The sequence below is a fragment of the Vespa velutina genome, chromosome 5 (genome assembly GCF_912470025.1).
Source record: "Vespa velutina chromosome 5, iVesVel2.1, whole genome shotgun sequence".
Taxonomy (NCBI): Eukaryota; Metazoa; Arthropoda; class Insecta; order Hymenoptera; family Vespidae; genus Vespa; species Vespa velutina.
Window position 1 is genome coordinate 3,126,763 of NC_062192.1, and position 21,025 is coordinate 3,147,787.

At 28.3% G+C, this 21,025-nt stretch overlaps 1 protein-coding gene across 12 annotated transcripts in view; it reads right to left on the minus strand.

The window, feature by feature from the left end:
• The window catches only part of LOC124949500, a 64,032-nt gene that overhangs the window by 12,243 nt on the left and 30,764 nt on the right, over positions 1 to 21,025 (minus strand). For 9 of the 12 annotated variants that reach the window (XR_007101081.1, XR_007101080.1, XM_047494647.1 and 6 more), the window contains one exon: positions 724 to 973. Coding sequence is in view for 8 of the 12 variants with exons in the window: in XM_047494647.1 (XP_047350603.1) it covers positions 729 to 973 (245 nt within the window). In the remaining 4 variants the exon portion in view is untranslated. Of the gene's footprint in view, positions 1 to 723; positions 974 to 15,811; positions 20,976 to 21,025 lie in introns of those variants that run through there. The other 3 variants (XR_007101083.1, XM_047494649.1, XR_007101082.1) reach the window with 3 other exon arrangements.

Sequence of the window (21,025 nt, forward strand, 5' to 3'; positions counted from 1 at the left end):
ATAAACTGAACAAGTATTAACGATTAATAAGATTAAAAATTATGTTCCTATATTAATGTAAATAGTGTACCCGAAAATATTCAATAATTTTTTGATAATGCGATAAAATCATAAGAGTTTCAAATTGTAAAAAAAAAAAAAGAAAAAATCGAATAAAATATAAATAAGCCAATATATACAACAAATAATTTTTATTTAACATAAACGAATGAATCAAGTATATTGTAATTTTTGATTATGAAATATGTAATGTTTGTTTAAAAAAAACATTAACGTACGTTAATTCGACATTAAAAATAAATAAATATATTTATGGCTTGTGATATATAATCAACGTGATAATTACGAATAAAATAACAAATTATGAGCCAAAAAAATACATTTAAATTAGTTCACTTAAACAATAAAAATTATAACATAAATTCTCCAATATTTACTTTATTATTTTATATGAAATAGAAAATGATCTAATCGTCATGTATTGGTTAATAACTGCATATAAATTTCGAAATTTTTTAAATAAGAGAAGCTTGAGTATATATATATATATCTTTAGGATGTTAATTGCATCCTGCCAAGTTTTCACGCAAAGAATGATGGAATCGCGTAAATCCATTAAAATAATAAAAAGGTTTAGGCATGTAAACTGTTATTATGGAAGATAAGTTTGATAGATATTAAAAAAAGGAAAAAACAAGGAAAAAGAGAAAAAGATAAACTCACCAGGGCTACTTGGCATGATGTTCCGAAGAGCTGTCGTTCGTTGGTATGTGGGCGTTTTGGAGGTGCGGTTGTAACCTGAAGTTTTCAGGATGTTGTGGGGGCGGATCCCCAATGAATGGTGCTTGTCCCTCGTAGGTTGGTGCATCTGTGATGTCTATGTATTTAGGAAACGTGTTGTTGTAGAACGTGTTGTTGTTCCAAATCTTTGTCACCATATTCAAGATTTCCAACCTTTCTATATCGACTTTTGCTGTTTCAGAAAAATTACATTTAACATCTTAAAACATTGATAGGACTTATATACCTATTGTTGATTATTAAAATAAAACAAGGCAATTTTAAATATTCGAACATTTTTATACCAAAGTTATTTAGTTACAGGGTAATTATACGGAGTAAGTTTAAGTTCTTCAATTTTAAAATAAATATTAGATACTTACTAATGCAAAGATTGAATTAAGTATGATCGCTTCAAGTTAAATTTTTATTATAGGACTTATCGTTAAATGGAAGAAAAATCATTTCAATGAATCTGACAATTTCATATCTATTTTGATCTAACCGATCTAACTGAAGAAGATGCTTCTCTAATGGGTCGCGAGAAAAATGTAAATTCGAAGATGGCGAGGGACGTAGATTCGTATATATTTTTCAAACGGTCACTGTTCAAGGAGAGTATCCCCAGTGACGGACAAGTGGAGTAGCCTGAATTCGTGCGGAGACATAGCCAATAGGAATTCGTCCGTTCGCGAATCAAAATGGCCGACCCCTTGAGGCGTGGTTTTCACATGACTAGCATATAAACGAGAGTCGTTCCTGCAGCCTAAGAACAAGTTTTAAAACCTACTTGATTGTTAGCCAATTACTAATGAACTATATTCAATTATTACGCGTTTATTATTTTTTTGTTTTTTTTTTTGTTAAGCATCGATCAATTAATTTCCATCGATACTGTTTGGCTCATGCAGTCATTGTTTTTGAAACCTTTTTGTTTCAAATGCAAAAAATCTTTTTCCTTCATAAAAACTTTTTTTTTCATCTCGAAAGAATTACATAAAACAATAAAGGTCTTATTATATAAACTGCTAATAAGGCTCATTTTAATATATAATTGCTTATTATGATCTAACATATAAATGCAGATGCTATAGAAAAATTCCAAATTTTTTTAAGGAAATGCTTCAGAGCATGTCTCATTCTTAATAAATATAAATCATCAGGAAATAACTATATTAAACATATAAGCAATGTAAAAAATTAATGATTAATTTAAAGTCATCGGGGAGGATAGATCTATTTACTTTGGAGTTAATAAAAGACCAACGAATCGCAGCTAGAGAGGTGGAAACAAATAATTTAATTTTTAATGATACTCATATCAACTCTTAATATTTCGAAAATACTTTACAAACAGAATATAATTCTCTCAGAATCTTTTATTTATTATGATAGCAAAGATCTCATTCGAAATGAAGATAATATCCCTTTGATATATTTTATCTCAATGAAAAACATGTAATAAAAAGTAAAATACGTAATAAAAAATAATAATATAAGTATGTATTTTTTTGTACAAACTAATTTAGTATTAGATGTGCAAAATATTTTAATGTATTAAGAAAAGATTATATAGCTATTTTTTTTTAGTCATTTTTTTTCTATACACGAATACTTTTTGTAAAATCGTTGAATGTAATTCTTACTCTACGTAACTATTAACAATAAGAGCATAACGATTACATAAATATTAAACTGCGTAATGGTCATTTAGAGTGATTAGCCCACATTGCGTGGCAAATCTTATTTTGTTTTCGTTATAATGATATTTCTTTTTCTACGTTCACCTATAATAAATAATCATATCGAAAATCGCCATGTTTTCATGTGTATTCAGATAAGTTGTGAGATAAAATATTCATAAATAAAATATTCATAAAAGAATTATTATTTGACGAGGACTATATATATATATATTTCCGTACGAAATAGTAAAAGATGGCTACATAGTAAACGACTTCTCTATCCAACAGTATCGTTTATTACATTACTTTATAATATTCGCGATCAGAAAATGTTAAAACCGTCTTGTCATCGAGAATATGTTCTTTCGATTATGACCAACGAGTAAAGCAATTATTTCTCTTTTACACCTTCGAACAGGTTTATACTAGCTCATTAAGTTGAACTAGCACGACAAGAGAGAAGTCTTTGGATTTATATTTAGCGTTGCTCCGCTCGTGCGTGCAATTTTCTTTTTCTCTCATAGTCCGTAAATTGCCAAGATATTTCGTTTCTCAACGTTCTCATATTCACCTTTTCGAAACGCTATGTTTAAATATACAATGTTAATTAATGTTTGTTCCATAGATTTCAACAATCGACTATTACGAGATTAGAATCGAAAATTATTAATTCAAATATTTTTATTTTTTTATTACGTCTGAATTAGTACGTTTTCCTATATTATTAATTGTCTCAAAATTATAAAATAAATTTAATAAAAAAGTTTTAGAACAAAAAAAGGTTTAGAAAAGTTTTAAAATAGCTAGATTTGTTTTTTTATCGATTCGATCACAGTCTAACAGCATGCAGGTAAAAATCCTAAATGGAAATCCGGTTGTATCATAACTAGCCATCTTCCAGAATGATATAGCGAAATTTCGAATGATATGCACATTTCATATTAGAATTGTCGATAATTAAAATGCGCTTTGATCGTCGAAAAATTATCTTCTATGAGATAATGGATTTTTTGTCTTAGCAATACTCTTCACAGTGTTTCATGAACTTTTTTTCGTTTTTTTTTTTTTTTTGTTTTTGTTATAATTATTATTTTTTATAAATTTGATTTAACGTTATTATAAAAGCAATACCATCTTCAAAAAACAATTCCTTCTACATAAAATCTAAATTTCGTCTTGGACTGTATTTGACTCGAATGATAATTTTACTCGCGATTCCTACATTTCTGTTGAAAATAAAAATATTGGCTTAAGTCCTTTTTCTTTAAGTATTTCGGGGATGATTCGTCACGACGACCCTACCATTTCCTTGAAACGCATTAACGTCAGTCATTTCGTTGTCTCGATCCAAAGCACCGTCCCGCATTTAGACCACTGATGAATTTACCACTCGTTATGAATGGGATAATCTTCTCGTTAATGACTCTCTCGCTATTTACCCATAAGTCATGTTCGAAATATTAACCTTTATTTCTTATTATGAGCTCATCCGCGTTCAATAATATAAATTTTTAAAAATAAAAACGTAATATTGGAAAAAAATTCTGAGTTCATTATATTGTTGTAAAATTAAGAAGCAACAAATATACTTTCGATTAATTATATATTTAATAGAAATAAGAAAAGATATATGTATTTAGATTCTTTGTTCGCGAAAAAGAATTCATTCTTTTTAGTTGGCCCGAATGTTCTTATTGTTTATATATCATTGAATAATATATGACATACGGTTCATATGTCACAATATAAAAAAGAAAAAAAAAAAAAAAAGGAAAAAGACAAGAGAAATTGATTCTCACGAGAGGCGGTTCAAAAGTTGAACGTAAAAATATAGTTTTACTCGTAAGTTATATGTAATGGTACAGTCTTGCGTGTCCATTGATTCCTACGTTCTTTTGCGAATAGTAGTTAACCGATGCGGTTTCTTCTTTATACTCTGAAGAAATACTTTGAGTCTTAAAGAGTACTTTTATTCCTAAGAAAATATTCAGCAAAACGCAACCCATTATTCGCTAAACTTACGTACGTGTAATTTATTTTTCGAACTTTGTAATTAGGCGGTAGCGTAAATATGTACAGATGTAAATATATATGTATATATATATGTATATATATATATATATATACTAATATATATATACATATATATATATGTATACATATGTATATATATATACTATTATATATATACAATAATTATATAAAAAAAATATAGCTCTTATTCTCAACTTCCTGTATAATATATTATATATTAATTTTTTATAAGCAATAGAATCAATCGTATTACAGGAAATAGTCAATAGTATTACAGGAAATGGAAATCAAAATATCCCGTTTCAAGATGCGAGAAAAATAATTTTCATTGCGAATATTACAACTAATTTTAAGAAGGTGGTTAAAATCGACTAAACGATCACAGAAATAGTATTTGCAGCTGTGCACCGTCCCCCAGTGCATAATCTTGTACTGCTTTAATTACCACAACTTCCGTTCCTTTTATGAAAGTATTATATAAAGTCACGTTCAGGATTTTGTACATTAAACGTTTCTATTAGTATAATGCGATCGTGAAATAGCAATATGTTTTACTCGATACGTATATACAAAGTACCTACCTATTTATGTTGGCTTCGAAACGGGGAACTTACTTTCAAATTTTTCATACTTTTAAATGTTCACTCGCTGGCCTTACTTATTTATCATACTTTCTCTCTTATTCTCTTATTATCTGCCTTTAGGTACGATAATTAAGTAAACGTTGATTCATATATTACAAATTCCTGTTTCTCGATATCCTGTATCTCGCTCTATGATACGCAAAAGACTGATCTATTTTTGTTAATGATAATAGTAATTCCTCATTTACGACATAAACAAGAGAATGTTTGTTTACATATGGCTTTCGCTTCTTCTATATGTTTCTCCTTCTATTTGTATTTGTCTTTTCATGAATAACAGAAACGAACGTGACACTAATCTTCCAATATCACATTCGGGAATCTTTCAAAGTAAATTTCGAATGGTCGAACATTTTATGACGGCAAAGCAACGATGGAGCAAAGACGAACAATGGCCATGGCACCAGCGGTTTTACATATCGTAAAGCGCGTGCACGAGCTAAGGAGCGAGTATAAATCGGTTGCCCTGCTGTTATGTCTCCTGCGAGCAAAGGTCCGTTTACCATTTTATGTTCTCGGGGCCTTCGAGCTTCGACCTTATTCTGACCCTCCTTCTCGCAACGTCTTTCTTTTTCTCTCTTTTGCTTCCTATCTGTCTACTTATATTTATCATTTTCTTTTTTTTTTTTTTGCATGATCTTGAAAAGAGGAAGAAGAACCGGAAAGATTTAGCCTTGAACAATCAAAAAAGTTAATTAACTGCTAAATAAAAGGCTTATTCTCTTGAAGTACTTAAAGATTTCATTGATCTTTCGATTACATTTTTTTAATAATTGTCAATTAATAAAAAGAAATCATTGAGAATAGTCGAATGAATGAAGTTAGATGTTTCTTTCAATATTTCGTATCTTAATTTTTTGACTTTTTCATAACTTGTACATTTCGGATATTTTGGGTAAATTTGTAATAAGATTCATTTTCAAAAATTTTTTTTTCAAATTAAATATAAAGTTGTTCGATTAAAATTGAGTAGATTGCAAAGAGTATTGCAATGATGGATCAGCGAGTTTCGTTGTATGAAATTCAATAGAAGGAACGACCCTTTTCGTGTTAACGTCAAGCACCGATAAGATCTAACTTTCTCTTCTTACCAATCGATTTTAAGAGTGCGAAATGACAGTTCAAGATAAGGTAAAAAATTAACAGTAAAGAAATTATCTTTCGAAACAGATTAATAACCTTTCTCATTTTATTTTTATACAACCACTCGTTACGATACAAATGGAGATTAGAATTAAATTCACATATTATATAATATTTATTTTTCAGTTGAATATAGGTAATATATATTTATTTAAAAATTGTAATTTGTATTTGTATCGTAATGAATAGTATCATAAGACAGAAGAAGCATGTTAGAAAGTTGTATAAAAACGGCCTGAATTTCTTCTGTATTTCTTTTTCCATCGATAAAATTACTTGATATATTTTAAAAGATAGAATATAATATATAAGATACATATAAGATATATCTTAAAAGAAGGAACGAAAAGTAATAGAAAACACAAAAAAAACGAATCATATTTTAATCGATAATAATTATTATAATGAAGAATATAGTTTTTTTTTTCTGTACGAAAGGGAAACGGCTTGGGAAATGAAGTCAACCAGAAAAACGTGTTCTCCTTCAGTACCGTAATATTAAAAGAAAGGTGAGAAACGCATCGAAAAAGTAGTTCATTTAAAAATATTCAAGCCATACCTTTTTAATTCAACTTATTCTAGAAGCTCTTCGTAAACATTTTCTTTTCTTAAATAATTTTTAAATAACTTTACTCAATTTTTCAACGTTTAACGTCTAATTCAATTCTCTCTAAAATGATTAGAAATATATGTGTTTTTATGAATCATTAAACACGTTATTTTATATCAGACCATTCTGATCATCTGTTGTATCGACAATAATTTAAATTGTTTTATAAATAATGCTATTATATAACTTAATTTTATAAACTTTAAAACAATCGAGGCAATAAGTTTTCTCACATTTTCCTTAAAAGTCAATTCGTTAATTAATAGAAAATTAATTTTTATTCGTTTATTGATATGTCATTAGCTCGTACGACAAATTAATAATAATTATTATCTTGCTAAATTATCGCTGTTATTTAATTAAATTAATAAAGTTATATAATAAGTACGTGTGTATGTCTATGTATATTAATTGTATCGAAGTATAATGCTGTGCGTTCATAAACCTTATGGTCTTTGGATTAAAAAAAAAAAAAGAAAAAAAGAAAAAAAAACACAAAAATGAAAAAATAAAAGAAAAATAAAAAGAATAAAAATACTTCGATTGTCACCATAAAATTTTCAATGTATAATACATTAAATTATACAATAACAGTTCATACGATAAATAAATTTCATTGAAGAAGAAAAATTCATTCATATTTTCAAACAATTTTTGCCTTATATTATCATCGAGATGTATACGTTCCTGCATCGAATGCATTTCTCCTGTCCCTATTCGAATAACATTCTCCTTCTCCTTGCCATCGTTTATCACCCAATCTTCCACTCTCTCTCTCTCTCTCTCTCTCTCTCTCTCTCTCTCTCTCTCTCTCTCTCTCTCTCTCTCTATCGTTTGCCCTTGCGAACTTCATCGTACTATCGCATGTTAAACCACGATACATCGTTGTCGGTGTGCATCATCGATCTTTATCTATATATTATACCGTTTCACTTGCACGATCGAGAGAACTACATCGTATACAGGGCCGCAGAGATCAAAAAGTATACTGTTGCAACAGAATATTCGTGACATATGCATCATGAAACGTAGAAGAATTGGAACGAGGAAACAGAACGATGTATATTTGTGTCTCTGCGTGCGTGTATCTTACGCCGGTTGTATTAACATCATGGTTGGTTTAAGAGTTCTTGGCATTGTTACAAACCGCGACACGCGTGACCAACTATGAAAAGCGCGGATGTCAAAAGAATACTGATGTTTCTGAATTGAACAGAAGGAGAAAAAAAAAGAGAAAGAGAAAGAGAGAAAGAGAAAGAGAAAGAGAGAGAGAGAGAGAGAGAGTGAGAGAGTGAGAAAGAGAGAGATCGAGAAGAAGAGAAGATATTAGAGACGAGATGGTTCGTTCTCACGAACATCGTATTTAAACTATTTAAAGCAGATGCTACAAAGATGTGAAAATGCGACGCATCTGGCACGTAATTCATTTCAAATAGAATCGCCAAGTATTTGCACTGAGCATTCTGTTATTCTCTCTTACAGTCATTTCTATTTCTAATGGGGATCGAACTAGATTGTATGAAATTATAATTAAAATGAAATTTCGAGTAATCGATATCAGAGTTACAGATACTTTTGAAAGAGTTCAATGGTAAAAGGAAAAAAAAAAAAAACGAAAAAAGAAATGAAAAAGATTGTATTTAAAAAGTGTGATAAACGATGACACGTGATAAATGATATCGCCTGTATTCCTCGATTTCAAAAGCAAAAACTTAAGGAAATTTGAATGTATCTTGTTTGTTTATTTGTTTTTTTTTTTTTTTTTTCAAAGGAAATCAGATGAGAGCTTATGAATCATCTATAAATTCTTATCCATGACATACATATATTCGTATTGACGTATCCATCGGCTTCGTTTCTGTAAAGTAATTGCCCTTCGAGTCTACCATTTACTTTCTATCTCTTTTAATCTTTTAATTCAACAGCCTTCCTTCATTTGTTCCACTCTGCTCGTTTCTCTTTCATCTTCTTTTTTTCTTAACCGCTTTTAAGGTATTCTCTTCTTACAACATTCATTTTTGCATCTACACGATCACATTCCATCTGTCTTTATTTGAACATGTACTGGCATTTTTTATTTCTTTTCTTTCTCTACCCTCTCTCTCTCTCTCTCTCTCTCTCTCTTTCTCTTTCTCTCTCCCTCTCTATACCTCTCCCACTTTTACTTCGGCCTTCTGCAGGGAAGCATCAAAAGGGAAATGCACTCGTTGCTAATCAAGCATAAGTCGAGTTCTTTGTGACAATTACAAATTATCAGCTCGGAATAAAGCTTTGTTTAAAATACTTTTATAGTAAAGCTTCCCGTATTCGAAACAATAAGGAGACAAAATTATTCGATTAATGGAATATTCGAATAATAGATAATAACTTTTTTAATGTTAAACTTCATTTATCTCCGTTTACTTATCATTGCTTTATATTTGGTCATATTGTATTGAAAATTCGTTCGACCAAATAAAGAAAAGCGTATACATATATGTATATGTTGAAATAATTTTATCATAAGGCCACTGTTAAGGGTCAATTATTTCGATAAAAAGAATTAGGGATTCTGTTAAAATGGGTTATCGACGAAAGGACAAAGAATGTTGAATGATTTATCTTGAATTTATAATTTCTTAAATAGATATAATAATAATTTCGATTGATCTAAGAAAACATTAAAATTTTATGTATTATAAATAAAAATCTTATCTTTGAGTTTAAACTCAAGTATTATCTTAAAACCTATATAGAACATAAGTAAAAAAATTAATTATAAATTCTTCTTTCTTTTTAACAATAGCTGCGGTCCTGTACCATCGTAATCTTCATCAATTCGACAATCTCTACCTTTTCCTTTATCACTCACCGCACAAATGGCCACGCGGCAATTTACAATATTGTGCAGAGTCGTCACTACGCACTATATATGATACGATAAAAGGATTTGAATAGTGTGTACCAGAGTATAGTCTTATTAGAAAATCAAGAGACTGTCTAATTTTGTTCGTAACTGATGCCAAGGTTAATGTGATTTGTGAATGAGCATGCTTGGAATGAAAGAAATTAAGAGCTCCTTAAACCTTAATTAATTATAATTAAAAAGAGAGAGTTTTTGATATATGATGAACGTAGCTTTATGCAAATTTTAATACTTTCCATTTTTTATCTCGTATGATTAATCATTGATGCATACAGTTTTCGAGCCGCTCTTTTTTTTTCTACTGTCACTTATTAGTTATTTGTAAGTTGATACATGTCCTTGTAATACTTGTTTATGAATCGTAGACTACTTTAATTACGTAAAAAATATCGAAACGTTTCGTATAACCGTATTTGACTGAATGCAAGATATCGCAATTATATATGTGAAATATGCAATTATATATATATATATATATATATATATATATATATATATATATATATATATATAATATGTGAAATTTGAAACATCAAAATAAATAAATGCACTTAGTACGCATAATACCAAATGATTAATTTCTTCGATCGGCTGGAAATATGTTAATGAGATGACTTGTGCGATTACATATTTCGAAATGCGAATAAAATATACATTAACGATGCACCTAGATACATGCGCATATAGACGTTCACACTCGCGAATAAAGATAAGAATAAATAAAAAAGAAAAAAAAAATGGCAGAAAAAGAATAGAAAGAAGAACGATGAGAAATATTTATGACTATTGCGAAACAGTATACTATTGATAATACTTGATCTTATTGAATATTTGTTTAATGTTTACGAGAACACTTGCCTTCTCTTTTTTCGTCTACTATTTAACTACTATTTTCGCATGGAAATTATTTAGAATAATTAATATGTATTTATCGAACTATCGTTCAAAGGACAATTATTGCCTTTTCTCGCTATTAATAAAAATTATTATATCATTCGTAAATCTTAATATTTCGATACTTTTGTTTGATCATTTTGATGTCGATATATATATATATATATATATATATATATATATATATAAAGTGTAAAATAGATTGCAAGATTCTTTTCAGCGATATCTAATCTCGTACTCGTTCGTGCTTATTCGCGGCTGAACGATTATTCCACTTTATGAGCAGCTCTTGATCTTGACTTTGACATTGTATCTATAACGTAAGCGATGCCGTTTTTTATATTTTCATCACCGATATGAACGACGCATTACAGCAATGATCGATAATGAAACACCTTTATACAGCTCGTTATTTCTAATAATGCAACAACATTTAATTACTTTAGAGACTATTTGCCATCATTACATAAGTCCACGATGTAAAATGATTTCTCTGCTAAAATTACGTTTTTTCATAATATCTTCCAAGTATTTTTCCATGGATCGTGTCGATTTAATTAGCTAGATATTCATTATTATTATTTTCTTCAATTTTTATTGCTTGTAGTAACATCAAGAAAAATGTTGATACATCGTTATTAGCAAACAATTGACCGATGAATGTATCGATTCTGTTGGATTTTATTTTGAAAAAAAAAAAGAAGAAGAAAAAGAAAAAATTTAATAATTCAATTCTTCAAATTTTTTAAATGTAAAATATTTTATTCAAGTCAAGAATACGATGTTATAATAAAGAAGTACTTTGCACATATATTACATAAATGATAATTATAGCTTAGATATATTTTACAAAAAAAAAACCCCGATAATAAATTATCTATAATACGTTCAAAGAAACGAACTAAGAGATTTAAACGTACGCGATTATTTTATTTACGTTTCTTGATTCATTTCTATAGATCATATGAAATGGAACAATTTTAAACCTAAATTTCATTTTAAACATTCATATCAAAGAGAAAGATATAGATATAAAAAAATATATTTTATAATCATTCTAGGATCAATTATTATAGCTAAATCATTGTCATTGTCATAAATTATTTTATTAATTTCAGAAAACAGTACTTCATCAATGATTCCCAAAAGATGCAATGTAATTATAAATAAAAAGAATTTTCTCAGAGACGAAGAAAAATCGTAATATAATTTGCAAATATTCGACATTTAAGGCCGTAACATTTTTTACATGGATAACTTTAAGCGTAAGAAAATCGAAGAGACGAAGACGAATGGAAGAATAATAACGTATAAAAAGAAAAGAAAAGAGAAAAAGAGGTGCAAAATTAGTTGGAGAGCTTTCGATTATACGGTAGGTCTTTTTACAACGCTAGTCGCTTTTCATAGAGTACAAAGATTTCTTGCTTTAGCGTTAATACGTACTTCCGTTCAATGCGATCTTCGTGCGGTCATGCACGAGAGATCCCACGTCTTCACGTATTTTATACGGAGAAGAGTCTTGCGTTACGTAGAAAAGCGTCATATAAAAAAAAAAAAAAAAGAAAAAAATTAAAGAAAAAATAAAAGAAAAAGAAAAAGAAAAATAAGAAGGAAAAGGCAAGAAAGGAAGAAGGGGAGAAAAAAACGACGACCGATCTTTTCATCTGAAACGTCAAACACTTTGATAGCCGAGATGCGGTGGTCCAGCGTCTTTGTCTATCTTGCCGATACGAAGAAATAAGAGAGAGAGGGAGAGAGAGAGAGAGAGAGAGAGAGAGAGAGAGAGGAAGAGAGAAAGAATGAAAGGAGAATAACGACGAAAAAAAGGATGAAAAAAAAAGGATAAAAAAAGTACAAATTTACGCGCCATCACGTTTTGCGAGGGTCACTACTTGCCGTTTTTAAATTCGTTTCAAGGATGAACCTGTCCGAGAAACTTGATTCGATCCTGAAACGATTCGTTCCTTTGTTTTTATCTGTCACGAAAAAGGCTACGTCGAAGATCGAAGTCGATAGAATCGTGATTCGATCGATCTCTTCCCTTTCCTTTTTTCACTACGATATCCTTAGAATCCTTTGAAACCTTGATTTTTAGTTCCACGTGAATTCATTAAATTTACATATAACTCAATAAGCAGAATTATCTGTATTTTTTTTTTTTTCTTTTGACCGTTTTCTAACTTCATTTTTTTTTTATATTACATGCATATTTACATCAAATATGGAACCACTAATAGTCACTTCTCAATTGCAAATTACTACTTTGGCTTGAAAGGCTTCAGAACATATCCGATTGTACCTCTCAAAGTGCGTATCTTGTTGGATATTATTAAATACCTTCAAATTAATTTGCATTTAACGATGATCACACGTCTCCTGTTGTGTGGACGCAAGAAAAAAAAAAGAAAAAGAGATTAAGAACTGCATTCTCTCTCTCTCTCTCTCTCTCTCTCTCTCTCTCTTTATTTTCCTCTCTTATTATTAATATAAGTTATTTTTTCCTCATTTCTTTACTTCGCATTTACCGGGCAATGTAGGCTCGTACTCGCCGTGACTGTGCGTGCACTCTTCCAAGGTGTTATTATCAATGCCAATTAGGACGCTGCTGAACATTAAGCGTATACGATGCATCATGATATTAAAGACGAGAAGGACGGGAAAATACATATAATACTACGAACGATTTTTATTTTCAACATATTCGTGTGAATTTCATGTACCGCGACAAAGTTATACCTCGACACAAACGTCGACAAACTTATCGCGTGATCTTCGTGACAAATAGGCGTGTGTATGAATAGCAATTAAAAGTTTTACGTGGCTTTATTTAGCGAACTCATTGAAGGATAACGAACAAAAAAGAAAAAGAATACATTTGAAGATTCACGGATACTGAAAGATACAAAAAAAAAAAAAAAAAAAAAACAAAAAAAAAACAAAAAAACAGAAAAAAAGAGAAAATTGAAAAATTGAAAAAAAAAGTTAACATGAAATTGAAAAATAATATAAAGAAAAATTGACGAGGGATATATGAAGTATATCGGATGATTCAAGGTGTGGTATTAAAATCGTTTATTCGCCTTGAGCAAAGCAAAAGTTCATTAACCTAAAGTGAATGCACCAACGGATCTCCTTAAGATGCGTTTATCTTAATATTCTATTAAAACAGATTATAAATAACACTAAAGATTTTGACGTTGATTTACACTTCACACAAGTATATTCGAATCTAATGATAATTTAAGTTTTGTTTAATTTATTCATTATTCCCCCCCCCCCCCCTCCCCCCCTATCCTCCTCGGTGTAACGGAGCAGAATTGACATTTTAACCAAGTTACTTATAAAGTCACTTGCAAGAATTATCGTTATTCAATTCAATATAATTTTTCAAAGTTTTCAAGCGATTATTTTTAATCGTGATTTTTTTTCAAATATCAAAAAATTAACAAACCGGTTTAATGGCAACGTTTGAAAAATTTTTCTTCTCGACTATATACGAGCATATAAAAAGTTTTCGTTCCAAGGATAAGAATATCGTAGGAAAGACGAAAAAATCACGTGGGAATTACAACGAAAAGAAAAAATGAATACGTTGCTTTCAAGAAAGGGTACAGGTTCATTTTAGATACTAAGTAATTTGACTAAATTATCCATATGGAATCGCCTGAGGGCCACGGTTTCGTGGTTCAGCTGCATCGATAGATTCCTAGATCTCATGCAACATGTTATTCGTTCTCATCATTAAGATCATTATTTGTTCCCACAAATTGTTCATAAACTCTTTCATTATTTACCTCTCTACCATCGGCTAATGCAGTTTCAGTCATTCAGAAACATATATTTTTACCTAATTTATTAGCAGATGCTAGATCCGAATACTTTGTCGCTTTTCATCTTCCTTTCGTGAGTCTCGCGTGGATGGTAACACGCATGTTAATGTTTAGAGACTATTAGCCTTGAGGAAGAACATCGGTCATTATTATTCTGCTTTTAACAAATAAATTTCTTTAAAATTTACTTAACACTTAAATTGACTTTCTATTTTCATCGACTTTTATCGCAATGAAATTTATACTTATCGAGTATTGAATCTTGACCGGATTAAATACACTGGACAAACTACTTTCCAATTATGCCGTTATGCAAAAATAAATAGTACGAAAGGACGCGGTAACGGTGATATTAATTTTAGAATCGTTGAAATAACAACGTTCTTCATAATCGTTTGAATAATATATTATTAATTATTTTTTGAATGATATATATCGATATTGTTTACAAATTTCATTATGAAAATTAATACTAGATTTGTATATAATCATGAAGTTATAATAATTATTAAATTAATTTTTGATCAATGTATTGTTTTATCAACAATCGATTTGCCGATGCACGCCTTAATAAAAAGTGTTCGTATCATAATACCTGAGATCGCTTCGAATATTATTTGTTCGAATATTATTCGATTGAAAGACTTACAGCACTTCATTTACGTTTTGCTGTGACGACGCAAGATTACAAACAAGTTTGCCAGCTATCATCGACGAGTAGGCGTGCGTCATTGTGTTTTGCGTTTGTGAAGTTGCTTTACTCGTACGCAAATTTGATGTGCATGTGAGCTATGAACATCGATGCACTTACACAAGGTCAAATGTTTTCTCAATCGTTTTTCTTCGTGCTCGTCATAAGCGATGCAATCTAATAATTTACTTCTTTTTCTTTTTTTGTTTCTTTTTTGTTTCTTTTTACTTTTTTGATAGATATTTTGATAAATTCTCTTTTTTCTTTTTCCCTTTTCACATATACGAACTTCGTCGATCTCTTATATATTTCATTGATATTTTATTAAATTGATTTTAAAGTTCGTGCGCATTTTCAAAAAAAAAAAAAAAAAAAAAAAAAAAAAAAAAAAAGAAAGAAAGGAAAAACCTTAATATTTTTACGTAAACAAAATTTTATTTGATAATATATGTGCCATTTTAATAAATGATTCTTTGTTGTCTTTTGCATGTTTCTTTTCTTCTTGAAATTCTACTATTTATCATTCCTCATTTTCATACAATACCAATAACTGATAGCAGTAATACGTACTTATCATAAATTGTTATTATTTCTCTTTTTCTTCCTTTCTTTTTTTTTTTTTTTTTTTTTTTTTTTAAGGAAACGTTACTCGACGAAATCTCGAAACATTGAGCTTCGTGAAAATGCAAATGTCATCGTATGATGAAAGAATGCAACACTGCCCAAGGCGATCGTTATTCAAATGCTCGGAAACCCTTTCACGGAAGTTTTTCCTTGTAGAGTGTGCATGTCTGTTGTCAAGACACCTTTGGCATTATGAACTTTTTGACACGAAGCAGTTTACACTTGGAATTATTCATAATTATGTGCTGGAATATTACAAGTGTAAACTAAATCATTTATGGAATAAATTTCGATATTCTTCATCGATTGAAATGGATTTATATTGAAAATATATTCAACAAAAATTAATGAATTATTATCAATTAATTCAGACAAAACTAAATCAACGTCATTTGAAATTGTTGCACGTATTTTATTTTATTGAAACTCGTACCGAGGATTTGAAAAGTAAAAAAAAATTTTTTGCTCTATGAAATTGATCAATTTTGTTGAAAAATTTATCTATCAATTTTCGCATGTACAATTAAAAATTATGTCATGAAAAATTAGACTTTATTTTTTAACAATAATCCTGTATTATTGTTTGCATTACAAAATCAAAGATAATATACGATGAATACATATTAATATATTTAATTATTGTTATACGATAGGTTGATGAAACATTCATTTGGATATTAATAACATCCTCCATTAATTTATATATCGTCACTAGGAGGGAAGGAATATATTTCTTACTAATATATTTACTAATATATTTTACTATATATTTAATTGTACGAATTAGCTGTGTTACTTCAACGTAATATAATTTATAAGATAATAATGATAATATTAGGTATTAATGATAATATTATTATTTTTACTGTCAGAGAGCGTTCTAACGATATTAAATAATATATTTGGAGGCAATTGATTTCAGAAATAACTTGAGTCACTCTTGCGATAATTTTTTTTTTTTTTGATTTTAATTAAGAAACAGAAGTGATATATAATCATTGGTTCACTTTTATTATCAGTTGATATTCAACAGTCAACCATGTGTCTTAATGAATTACTCAACTATCTTCTTTATACTCTTTTAAATACCTTCTTGTATGTTAATTCAGATAAGAAATACTTAATGACGTTCAGTTATTCTTCTTTTTTGCAAATTTACCATCATACTATCAACAAATTGCATTGCATTAAAATAGTTAACATAAAACGATTGACGTATTGCATTATTTATTTAAATTTATTTAAAATATCTCTTTATGAAAATGCATTTAAATAAGTACTTATGTTCTCTCAAGAAACAAAAATTTGTATAATCCATATTATTAATTCTATTTATTTTATTAAAAAAACTATTACGACCATGTGTTACGTTATTCCAAGGCAAATTATCTAATCGTAACGTTACATATGAAATATCATTTAATATTATCAAGAGTATTTATATTTTGACGTTTTATTTGATATGCAAAACCATGTGATGATTTTAGCACATCAGAAATTAAAGTTTCGAATTCGTCATTAAAATTCAAAAATATAAAAGAAGAAAAAACAAATTTTGATTGAGTATTTAGCAAATATACAAAATTTGTTACTCGATAAACTTTCAGGTAAATTGTCATCATTATTATCGAATGGAAATTTTGAGCAACGAGATATTAAACTATAAATAAAATTATCAACAGATTACTTACACGTGTATTTAATTATCACTTGAAGAAAGAAAATAAAAAAGAAATTCTTCTGATGAAACACTTGAATTACTTTTCTTACACGTAACTTTTTTATTCCTGTCATTTTTTATTCTTTATGGCAATATCTTTCTTTCGTAACGACAATGAAAATCGTAGTTTGTATGTTTCCCGGAATAATTTAAAAAATAACATTTAAATAAAAATAGATTTAAATATTGTCCCATTGTATTATATAATTCAAAATACAGCATGAATAATTAGAATATGTATGAATAATTTAAAATATAGGTAGCTTAAAAAAGTTCATGATAAATGTAACAATATAGAATAATCAAATAAAATTAAGCATTTCTTTGGCATTTTATTATATATATATATATATTTTTTTTTTCTTTGTCATTGGGATAACCTTGAATAAAATAAATCTCATAGTTGGAGGAGAACGTGAGCTCGTAATTTTTACTAGATTGGCTATTTTCCAATACCAAACATTTAGCTACTCTGGAAAGAGTAAGATGGAAACAGTAATAACATTAATGATCGTAGAAATATCCTATAACAATTATTATACTTGACTCAGATTTGGTACGTGTGTTTACTTCGACTTTTGAAAAAACAAGAATGAATATCGCAATACTATCATTCCAATCGATGACTGAAATTTTAGCTTTTATATGCAAATTTATAAAATAAAAAAAAACAAAAGGTAAATTTATACTTACAATTATTGTTATTTTTCTTTGTTTAATTCTATTTGAAAATATTTATTTTCATTTAAAAAAATTGTTATGATTTACGTATCTAGATAAGAGTATGAACTCTATGAAATAGCTGCAATAAATATTAGATTTCTTCCACAAAACCTAGCAATTTTTATTTGAAACATTTGTTTGTAAAATGATCGGAGATTATTTTGTTTAAAATAAAACATACGGTATATTTACCACGACGTTTTATGTAAGCTTCTCTCCATTATAATAACAAATTAACTAAATAAAAAATCTTCAAAAATTTTACCAATATTTTACCATAATGGAAAGTTTAAAATTCAAATTGATTCTTTGAAATTTTCAAAATACACTTATTTTATTCATTCTATAAATAGTTTAATGTTAAAAATTAACGAAACGATCGAAGTGATTTTATCGACAATTTTCCAGGAAATTTCTATATAAAGCTTCAAACGCGTAACTGTTATACGAAATTAGTGTTATGAATATAATGGTAATGATTTAAAATTATTATGATGATAGTTTAGTATGAGGTGTGGTTTTTATATCCACATTTGAAAGAAAGAGAGATGAGTTCGGAGAACTAAATAATTCGGTTCTCAAAATTGCAAAAAGCAAAGCTTTTTCGCCGAGGGTCAAGTGGGCGGATCTTACTGATCGAAATCTAAGTGTTAGGTAAAAATACGTATCTTTATTAAAAAAAAGAAAAAAAAAAAAAGAAAGAAAGATACCGGCATTGTGATCATACCTTGATCTCAATGTCAAAATCCTTGTGTTTTGGCATCCATGATCTTGACGTGTTGAAAAGTAATTATATTAAATTCACGGACGTAAATATATTATAAATCGTTTTTAATCAAACGCAGGGATACTCCAATGAATCAAATGACATTAAATAAAAATATGTAGAAAACGATAAAAACAATTCCAAAAAAAAAAAAAAAAAATATTATCTTCATAACGTCGTGTATCTTCAATGATGATAATTTCAAGAGATCGTGGATTGATTCTTGAATCAATGCTGATCTTCCAGAGAAGACATAAATATCCATAAACGTTTGACATTTGTCACATCGACCGAACGTCGGATTTCATATGAATTCTCATTTCAATCGAATATATTACAAATCACATTGAAGTTGGCACGAATTAATTTCCTTCACGTATTATAACAAAATGAGATACTCTTTCTTAACTCAATCATTGTTTAGTTTCAATAACGGCGTGATAAATAAGTATTTCAAAAAAAGAAAAAAAAAAAAAAAAAAAAAAATAAACGTATATAAAAAGTTTGTTCGTTCTTTCGTTGTGTGACTAGTAAAAAATGATAAAATTTATTATTCGTTAAAAAATCCTCCCTTGATCTAAAACTCGTCTATGTTATTCCAACTAATAGAAAACGATGTAGTCTAATTTATAGAATTGACTTTATATACGTGAAATGTATATTTAGCGACTAAAGTAAAACTATGAATACGTTATATTATATATTTTCATACATCTACACATATCTACGTAGTAAAATACATTATGTAAAATCGTTCGCGGTACAATAAATAAGCTTACATATCTAATGCTATGTTTCAACTAACACAAATGATATGACTGTTGGCTTTTAATATTAAACATTTGATATTACGCTTCACGTAACTCATATAAAATATTATCTTGATCGCTTTATGAATTCATATCTCCGTTTATTTTCCAACGTTTTTACGCTTTCCTTCTTCTATTAGTAATAAATAAATATATGAAAAAATATGAAAAAAAAAAAAAAGAAAAAAAGAAAAAAAAAGAGAAAAGCATAAAGTTCGTTCATCACGTATTAGATAATAGCTTTTTACAATCGTAAGATATGCCATGATCGCGAATCAAGTCTATGCGAATTGTTTAATAACAGTTTGATAAATGTTTTTTTGATAGAGCATACAATCATTATCCATCATGAGAGTTAGTGATTTTAATTTACTCAAACAGTATAACATAGGAGTAAATAACATTGTTAAGATTGAATTAAATATCATCGTGTGTTTATTTATTAAAATAGGAATGCAACTTTTAAAACAATAAAATTTAATGATTTAACTATATTCTTCTTGATGCATTTCATAAATATATATATATCAACATATTTGCTAACGTACACGATGGAATGTTATTTTTAGACGATCGTTCTACGTAAACTACACTCTCGAATTTGAGAATTGGTATAAGTTAAGAGAAGAGTATCATTGTGCGCACGAAGATAGTTTATTTTTATGATCCAACGTACGTGATTAAATTTACTTGAAACTTTGCCAAACTTTGCCAACTTCAACGACAATAGTAATATTATCATCAGCTTTATATTATGATAATATGGACAATAACAAATTATTTTCTAAAATTTTCTAAAAAAATTATAAATTATTTCAATATAAAATGATTTAGTAACATATAACTGTTTTTGTTTTTTGTTTTTTGTTTTTTGTTTGTTTGTTTCGAAAAATCTATATTCACCTTCTATGTCATTAAATATAAATAAAACAGTCTATATAATTCCTCTTACAAGTCATAAATAAATTATTATTAATGTTATTGAAGTTGCGTTCGAAATTCTCGTCAATTTTTGAATGATAAGTGCATATAACAAAAGCAATGTATAAGAGTAATAAAAAATTTTTCTTTATATATATAATTAATATTGAGTAAACGTCCGGTATCCAATGTTTAACTGTTAAGGTTATCAAAATTATTCTAGTTGTTCAAATTCATTCTTCAAAA